Source organism: Berghia stephanieae, chromosome 8, assembly GCF_034508935.2.
Source record: "Berghia stephanieae isolate SIO BIC M18660-M18661 chromosome 8, UCSD_Bste_1.3, whole genome shotgun sequence".
NCBI classification, from domain to species: Eukaryota; Metazoa; Mollusca; class Gastropoda; order Nudibranchia; family Aeolidiidae; genus Berghia; species Berghia stephanieae.
This window is the reverse complement of record NC_088367.1, coordinates 44,601,500-44,611,499: the sequence shown is the minus strand read 5'-3', so window position 1 is coordinate 44,611,499 and position 10,000 is coordinate 44,601,500. Positions and strand designations below refer to the sequence as shown.

Here is a 10,000-nt window from a genome sequence, read left to right as displayed (position 1 = left end):
CGACTCCTTTCTTTCTTTAATGTTTTTATGTTTCTTTTCTTATAATTAGGCGCAATGCACTAAGCAATATGTTTGCTTTCTAAGGTAAAAAAAAAAATAGGAGCATCAACAAATGAAATGAAAGTGTAGCCTTTTCATCTATCTATGTAACCATCCATCTATCTATCTATCTATCTATGCAGCGATCCACCAATTCATCTATCAATCTATCTCTCCATCCATCTGTCTATCTATCTATCTATCTATCTATCTATCTATCTACCTATCCACCTACCCATCCATCTATCTATCTATCTATCTACCTATCCACCTACCCATCCATCTATCTATCTATCTATCTATCTATCTATTTATCTATCCATCCACCCATCCATCTATCTAACTATCCATCTATTGAATCGTGTTTGAAACAAATATGGTACGAAAAGTGCTCGACATGTAGTAATGCCTGAAACATTGATGTAGACTGCCCAAACATTGTGGTAAATATTTTAAATAATATCTATCCATCTATCTATCTATCCATATATATCTCTATCCATCCATCCATCCATCCATCCATCCATCCATCCATCCATCCATCTATCTATCTATCTATCTATCTATCTATCTATCTATCTTTCTATCTATCTATCTATCTATCTATCTATCTATCTATCTATCTATCTATCTGTCTGTCTATCTATCTTTCTATCTGTCAATCTGTCTATCTGCTATCTATCTATTATCCATCCATCCATCTATTTATCTATCCATCTATTTATGTATCAACAGATTATCTATTCATCCAACTATCTATCTATTTATCTATCTTTCTATCTACCTATTATCTATCTCTATCTGTCTATCTATCTATCTATCTATAATTTTTACTTGTCATAAGCTTTAAAACTGAGACATCTTCCACAAAGTACAAATCCCTTCACAGCCCACGCCCATTCATTCTGACGTTGATTGATGATGCAGTCTACGTAAGCAGCTAACCTTTCACCTTAAGTTATTTTCCTTTGTTCCCCTATGACCTACATTCACATTTAGTTTTTACAAAAGTAGGTCAATTATCGTTCTGATTTCTGAAAACGTATCTACAATGTTCCCTCCTGATAAACCAAACAACACCACTCATGACATGGCCAAAATCTGTGACAAAATACTTTTTTTTTTCATTTTGGTCAGAAAACTATTATTTTGAAATATCCACCGATTAAAATGACCATCAAGTTGCTGAAAAAGTTAAAAGATGACACGTGACGCCCTAAACAATCTGGTTTTATCTCGGAATGAAAGAGTAAAAAAGATGAAAAATCAAAACAAACAAAAAACTGTTTTAATTCAAAATAATCAATTTGGCCAATTTTACTTTCTTGGCGATCAAGAAACAACAGAACGTATTTTCTTCAACATATCCTATTTTAAGCATCAGTTTACATCGACATATAACCATTTCAAAACGATTATTTAACATATCTCATTTGGGTCTCAGGTTTGAACTTTTGTTATCAGGTCGAAAAGGTCAATCTAATCGAACGAATTTTGAAGAAAAATGTTTTTTTTTTTTTTTCTGGCCAAAATGTTAAAACGTGTTGTGTCATATTTTGGCCGTGCAGGTGAGAGAGTAGCAATTATCCCTTTGTAGCTTTGCTTGTTTTATCTTGTGATAATCACGTGACTGAATCCAGATGCAAAACTGTCTAAATCGGATTCTCAACATCATTTCCTTATTTCTTTATCTGTTAAGAGATACTCAATAACACTAGATGTATTAAATGAGAGAGATAGATTAGATAGATAGATAGATGGTTTATATAGACAGATAGATAAATAACTATGAGACTACGAATGTGATTTTGTGTTTTAGTGAGGAAAATGAATATCATTTAACAAAGAGACAAGAATTAGATTTTCTCATAACAGACCGTTTCTTTATTAAGATCTCCTTTTGACATTTGATTCACTCCACATAATTACGTTTTATTGTAATCGTCGATCACATTTATGGAACTAAGAATCAAAATAGATTTAATTTCAAGATTCGTTATCTCCTTTAACCCCTATTGGCTTCAACAGTCGTGACGTCACTTCCATCGTAATGACGCATAGGTCCTAAACCATCGGAATAATGGCTGACGCCCTTATGAAATACTTCTCTGACGAGCATAAAAGTGTATCCAGAGGAGAAAAACATTAAATCTGATCAATTTTGAATTTTATACATTCTGATCACACGACAGAATGAAGAATAAAAAGTACAGATTTTCTTTGTTTAGGTCCAAGCTGCTCGTTGCTGGGCGGAAGTGACGTCAGACTATTGAATCCTATTCGAGATACATTGATGATTATTTCCCCTTGAATGTCTCTTTAAAACTTTTATTTTATTGCAATTTAATCTCAATAAAGAATCAATTTACAATTCTCCTTCCCTTCATTGCGGAGAGTCAGTTTCGCTGCTGAAACTACAAAGATCTTCAACATTGTAATTTTTACTGTAGAATAAATGGAAGCTGACGTAAATCGGCTCCACGTTGTTGTTTAAGACCGCCGGGTACCAATGAGTCGTCACTTTCAATTCCCCAAACTGGCCATAAAGTAAAAGGTTGCACATAGTTTTGTGATACTAAGCTGCTAGGAGCTGTGGTATATGAAAAGTGATGGATCAAAATTGAATATATTACAGCTTCGAATAAGACCAAAATACCAAACACGGAACAGCTCGGGCTCAAAACCCTACTTCAGCAAATAATATAAACAATGAAATAATTAGTTTTTTTTTAAAAGTCCTTCAGAGCCAATGGTCCAGGGATCAGGAGTTTATCCCGGTTTCTATAGCGTTAAACGGGCAATAGCAATTACTTGATATCCTTTGGATAGGACGCTAGACTATCGCCAAGCTCTTTCCGCCAAATCTAACAGACTCAGCTACCTATTCACTGCTGGATGGACAGGGGGGGGGGGGGGGCAGAAAAAATGTTGATTGCACTCGTGATCGATCTCGGTCCCATTGCTTGCGAAGCGAGTGCTCTACCAACTGAGCTATCCTTCATTACGGAGAGTCAGTTTCGATTCTGAAACTTCAAAAGTTCTTCTTCTTTGTAATTGTTACTGTAGATTGACGATGTAGGACGATGACGTTAACGGCTCCACGTTGTTGTTTAAGACCGCCGGGTACCAATGAGTCGTCACTTTCAATTCCCCAAACTGGCCATAAAGTTAAAGGTTGACCAATAGAATTGTGATACTAAAGCTGCTAGAAGCTGTGGGCTGTAATAAATGCTGAACAATAAATGGATATAACAACTAACAACGTCAAAAAAAAAAAAAAATACCAAACACGGAACGGCCTGGGCACAAACCCCACCTTCAGCCAACAACAAAAACAACAAAAGACATTAATAACATCCCATAATATCCAGGCAGACTGGGTAGAATATAATTTTGGTACGGCTTCCGCGATTAATAAGGATTTTAAAATTTCAATCACTTGCGGACAAATTATTAGACTTTTTAATTTTGTAGTAATCAATGTATTGTCGTCAATCATAATAATAATAATCATGATGATGGTGATGATGATGATGATGATGATGATGATGATGATGATGATGATGATGACGGTGATAATAATAATAATAATAATAATAATAATAATAATAATAATAATAATAATAATAATAATAATAATAATAATAATAATAATAATAATAATAATAGTAATAATGATGGTAATGATGATGATGATGATGATGATGATGATGATGATGATGATGATGATGATAATAATAAGAATAATATTATTAATAATAATGTTGAATACTGAATATATATCTAGATGTTTGCTTCATTTTTTCCATTAGTAGATATCATATCAGCTATTTAAATCTTGTTATTTTCAGCAATGTACGTTACCTTGTGATGCTTCTTTCTAGATAGATCTAAATTATTGTCATCAATCATAATAATCATAATATTAGAATAATATTATGGCTGTAAAGAAGAAATATTCCATTATAGAACGTCAGACATAATCTGTTTGGAATCTAGGTCAGGTGTCTTACAGGGTTTTAACCCTGGTGTAATAACATCATTGTTTTCATGATGTTATCACAATTTGTGACCTTTTGGTTGGAAACGGTGTTTTGTAAAATGGGGATACTATAAATATAAGTGCTGAAAATAGAATTGATAGCAGGAAATATAGTCTGAGATTGTTTGGGTTTTTTACTCTATATTCTTGTTTCGTATTGTTCTATTCTATATAATGATGATGGTATGATAATGATGATGAGGAGGAAGAGGAGGATAATGATGATGATGATGATGATGATGATGATGATGATGATGATGATGATGATGATGATGATGATGATGATGATGAAGAGGAGGAGGAGGTGGAGAGGAGAGGGAAGAAGAGGAGAAGGAGGAGAATAATGATGATGAAGACGACGACGACAACGACGACGGAGATGATGATGATGATGATGATGATGATGATGATGATGATGATGATGATGATGATGATAATGATGATGAGAAAGAGGAAGAGGAGGAGGAGGAGGAGGAGGAAGATTAGCAGGATAATACTGGTGGAGGACGACGACGATGACGATAGTGATGATGATAATGATGATGACGACGACGACGACGATGATGATGATGATGATGATGATGACGACGACGACGACGATGACGATGACGATGATGATGATGATGAAGATGATGATGACGATGATGACTGCCGCTTACTTTCCAAGAAGAGAGTCGACAGTGTACACGTCAGTAACCCATTTGTCTTTCTTTACTCTCACGTCACGTGCCTCGAATGGAGCATCCTCCGCTGAAATAAATATATAAATAAATACATAAATAGATAAATAAATGGATAATTAAATACATAAATAAATACATAAATAAATAAATAAATAAATGTGACCCAACGTCTGAAAACAGTATTAAGTCGATTGGTTAAGATAAATAAATAAATAAATAAATAAATAAATAAATAAATAAATATATAAATAAATTTTAAAATAAATAAATGTGACCCAACGTCTGGAAACAGTATTAAGTCGAGATGATTAAGATGCTGAAAATTGAATTTGTAGACAGAAATATCAGACTTGGATTGAGTTTGTATGTTTTATTGAGGAGAATGAATATCATATTTTAGAGTGCTAAATATATTAAAATTCGAATGTTTGACCAGTTTAACTATAATTTGGCTTTTTAGCATTTGGTCCATCTCGAGATAATACCGTTTTGAGACGTTGGGTCACAAATAAATAAATACATAAATAATCTTCTTGTTTCTGATCATTTTGACTCAAAACTCATTTTTTTCTCATCACGTTCATTCCTACATAACACCAAGATTGAAACGGTGAGTCACTTATAAAATTCCAAAATTCAGTTTTTCAAGGACGCTCTCAAACAACTTCACGCGCAAAGGACCGAGATCGATCCCGGGTGTAGTCGAAATATTTTTTCTGATCCCCCTTTCTACCTACCCAGCATTTAATGAGTAGCTAGGTCTCTTAGATCTGGCGGAAAGTACTTTGCGACAAACTAGCGCCCTATCCAAAGGGTAGCAGGCAATTGCTATTGTCCGTTTCACTCTATAGAAATCGGGGATAAACTTCGACTCCATGGGCCTATATGGGCTCTGAAAGACTACTACAACATGATTGAAACGGTGAGTCACGTATAGATAGTTCGAAGATGACGTCACTCAGGTCTTTGTTATTGTTTTTTGCCATCCGCGTTTATGAGTAATGCTCACTGAACTATATTAACCCAACTATAAACGGTCATGGATACACACAGTTTCGTGTATTTGTCCGTTATACTTCCGGATGGCAATGTTACGAGCTTCTTAGCCAAGCGCATACTATCTATAAAATTCCAAGCTTCAGGTGTTCAAGGACGCTCTCAAACAACCTGGATGGATTGATGAAAGAATGAAAGAAATTGAGCTTTTATATAGCGCAATATCCACTAAATGTGCTCAAAGCGCTTTACAAGGGGACTCTGGTCAACAGCAACATTTAACATGTAGGACGGGACATGACGCCTGTTAGGCGATGTTACAATTTTTCGGACAAAGACAACGCTGTTAACGGTCAGGTACTCATTTTACACCTGAGTACGGTGAGAGAATGTGAGTAAAGAGCCTTTTCCAAGGAGTCAACTATGCGCCGAGCGCGGGGCTCGAACCCAGGACCTTCCGATCCGAAAGCGAGGGTCATACCACTAGACCACATAGCCGCAACATTCAACAACATTTTTTTTTCTTCCAAATTCTCTGACAAGGTGAGTATGAAACAATGTCAGACAAGGCAGAAAGAAAAATCAAACAAACAAACAAAAACAAAAAACAATAAAAAATAATTTCGAGACAGGCGGATTTCTTTCTTTTTTCTTTTTTTTTTTTTTTTTTGGCGGGAGGAAAGGGGCAAGGGGGGGGGGGGGGGGGGAATGATATATTTCTTGTTCCTTTATTTTCTCTTTCTCCGTTTTCTGGCACTTTTTCAAATATTCTCAGATTTTTATCTTGCATCAGAGTCTGGTTCTTAATTTGTTTAAAAATAATTTTTGGTCAAATTGTGTACATTTTTCATAGTTTTAATCTATAGAAGTCCTTCAGAGCCATTCATTGGCCCATGGAGATGAAGTTTATCCCGGTTTCTATTGCGTGAAACAGACAATAGCAATTGCTTGCTATCCTTTGGATAGGACGCTAGTCTATCGCATTGTACTTTCCGCCTAATCTAACAGACTCAGCTCCTCACCCATTCACTGCTGAAGGTTATCTTTGTATTTTAAAGAGCACCATTCCTACAGGAGAAACGAAATTGACGTCACTCAGCTCTTTGCTATAGATAGTATGCAGATGACGTCACTCAGGCCTTTGTTATTGTTTTTGCCATCCGCGTTTGTGAGTTGTTCTCACTAAACTGTATTAACCAGACTATAAAAGTTCATGGTTACACATAGTTTTGTGTGTTGGTCCGTTAAACTTCCGGATGGCAATGTTGTGAACTCCTTGGCCAAGCGCATTCTATCTATTGATTTTAGACAGCCATTATGGTGACTACTTTTCACTAAATTTTATCAATCAGACTATAAACGTTCAAGGTTTACAAATAGTACTACGTGTCGGTCCGTTATATCCGGCTGGCAGATGCTCTGAGTATTTTAACTAGACGCAACGCATCGACTACCGCCAGAACACACTGAGAGTAAAACAATAGACATTTAAACCAAAACAACAATAACAATTGATAGTATGCGCTTGGCTAATAAGCTCATAACATTGCGTTCAGGAAATATAACTGACCAACACACAAAACTGTGTTTATCCATGAACGTTTATAGTAGCAATGACTATCCCCAACGAGCGTGTAGGTAACGATTGTTATGTTACCAAGAGCTCTCACTTCCCGCTTTTGGTGAAGCCAAGCATCTTCAGTCTTCTACGCGTATTTTCTTCATTGTATCAGTAAGCCTAGATAATTTTACTAAGAATAAGAAATAAAATACGACCTGAAATTGGGGAGATGCAATTTGGTTTTGTTGAGGACAAGGGTACCAGAAATGGAATATTCACATTATCAATGCTGATGGAAAGATGTATTGAAGTAAATAAAGATCTGTATATGTGTTTCATCGACTATTCAAAAGCCTTTGATAAAGTACAACACGAAAAACTATTCAAAATTCTATCATCCTTGGACATTGATGGTAAAGATTTAAGAATATTACGGAATTTGTACTGGGAACAAGAAGCAGCAATGCGTGTTGACAACGAACTAAGCAGTTTTACACCTATTAGAAGAGGAGTTAGGCAGGGGTGTGTTTTGTCTCCAGATTTATTCAACCTTTATAGTGAAATGATATTAAGAGATATTGAACATAAGAAGGGGGTGTGTATTGGAGGAAAGAATGTAACAAATCTGAGGTATGCAGATGATACGGTTCTACTGGCAGAATCTGAACATGAACTACAAGAATTACTGGATGTTGTAGTCAGGAGTAGTGAAAATATGGGACTGGAACTGAATATATCTAAAGCAGAATGTATGACGGTATCTAAAAATAATAACCCACCAGCCTGTGTAATAACAAGCAGAGGACAAACAATACAACAAGTTGAATGTTTCAAATATTTAGGCTTCAATGTAACATCCAATGGAAAATCAGATTGTGAAATAAAGAAAAGAATACTTATGGCGAAGAATGCATTCAACCAGCTGCATACAATTATGAAAAAAAGGAATATTAGCATGAAAACAAAAATCAAAGTCCTGGATTGCTATGTACTGTCTGTGCTGCTATATGGTTGTGAGAGCTGGACCATAAACAAGACCATGGTTAAAAGACTGGAGGCAGTGGAAATGTGGTTTTACAGAAGAATGATGAGGGTGTCATGGATGGAAAGGAAAAGAAACGAAGAAATTTTAGAAATGGCAAACAGAAAAAGATCACTGATAACAAAAATCATCAAACGCCAAATGGAATTTTTAGGACACATTATCGCCACCCTGGTTTGGAAATACTCGCCTTGACTGGAAAGATGAATGGAAAAAGAATAAGAGGAAGACAAAGAATAACGTATTTGAAAGGGATAAGAACTTGGACAGGTGAAGCTGAGAAAGGTGGCGCTGCTTTAATAGAATTGGCAAGAGATAGATCAGCTTGGCGGAAGATGACCTCCGACGTCTGCTTCAGATATGGAACTACATGAGATGAGAAGCCTAGCGCGCATGATACACGCAGAGCACACCCACCTCGCTGTCTCGCCTGGCACGCGACAATAGCATTGCGGTTAAGAGAAGTGAGAGCTCTTGGTAACTACGTTACCCTACACACTCTTTGCTATCCCGCACAAATCTTTGGGCCTCTTTTTCGCTAACGAAGTGCCCAAATTCGCGTCAAAATATGGGACGAAGCCGTTTCGAAAATGCTATTTTAAAAAATTAATTACGACGCTGTTTATCGATAAATATGAGTGAAAGTTGGCACATAGTTAGAAAAAAGGTCATTTTAGTTTATGTCAAGGTCGACACAAAACTCGTTGCGAGGGATTACCATTAAACCGTTTAGAATAATATTTTACTCTATGAGTAAATATTTCTAAAAAATCCGGGCGTGGATTGGTTTTGTTAGCTGACAAGGTACAATACATGAACTTTCTTCTTTTGGCTGTACAATTCTATCGTATTTTACAAAACACATCTATTGTCTTCATGTTCATTTTTAATCCACTTATTACGAAGATACAATCAAAGGGAGAAAAAAACAAAAAGCCATATTTTCGCGTTTTTTTTTCACTCTTTGGGGTCATCCAATAAATGACACTTTGAAACTGCATAACTTGTTTATTTACTGATGGATTTTCAATTCAAAACATTTTTACTCAGTGGAGATAGGCTTTGATTTAGACAAAAATTTCCTCAAAGAAGGAAAAAAAAACTTTTACATGTAATTGTAGTCTGGTTAATACAGTTTAATGAGAATTACTCATAAAGCGGATGGCAAAAAAGCAATCCCAAAGCCCTGAGTGACGTCACTCTCAGACTATCTTTTAGTAGTATGCGCTTGGCTAAGAAGCCTAAAATTGCCATCCGGAAGTATAACGACGAACACGCAAAACTATGTTAAACCATGAACTTTTTAATAGTCTGTAACTACAGTTTCAGTGAGAAATAATCCACAAACGCGGATGTAAAATATAACTAACAAAGTGCTTGAGTGAACGTCAATCTTCGAACATCCATTTAACGCCTCCAAGGTTACCTATTATAGTAGACTATAAATCGGTACGTTATATACGGCTGGCTGAGTGTTTAACTAAACGCATAGCATAAACTACCGCTATAGATAGATTTTTATTCTCTATTGTCTTCTGGCACTTTTCTATTCACTTCATATCTTGTTGTTACCAACATAAGTGCCTGCTCCACTCACTTTTCTGAATTAAAAATTCACCCCATACACCGGAGCATAC

At 35.8% G+C, this 10,000-nt stretch overlaps 1 protein-coding gene across 2 annotated transcripts in view; it reads right to left on the bottom strand.

Moving 5' to 3' along the window:
- Positions 1-10,000, bottom strand: part of LOC144978746 (myosin light chain kinase 3-like) — a 72,243-nt gene that overhangs the window by 16,374 nt on the left and 45,869 nt on the right. For both annotated transcript variants that reach the window (XM_078925180.1, XM_078925179.1), the window contains exon 4: positions 4,741-4,831. In XM_078925180.1, coding sequence (XP_078781306.1) covers positions 4,741-4,831 — 91 coding nt within the window. The remainder of the gene's footprint in view (positions 1-4,740; positions 4,832-10,000) is intronic.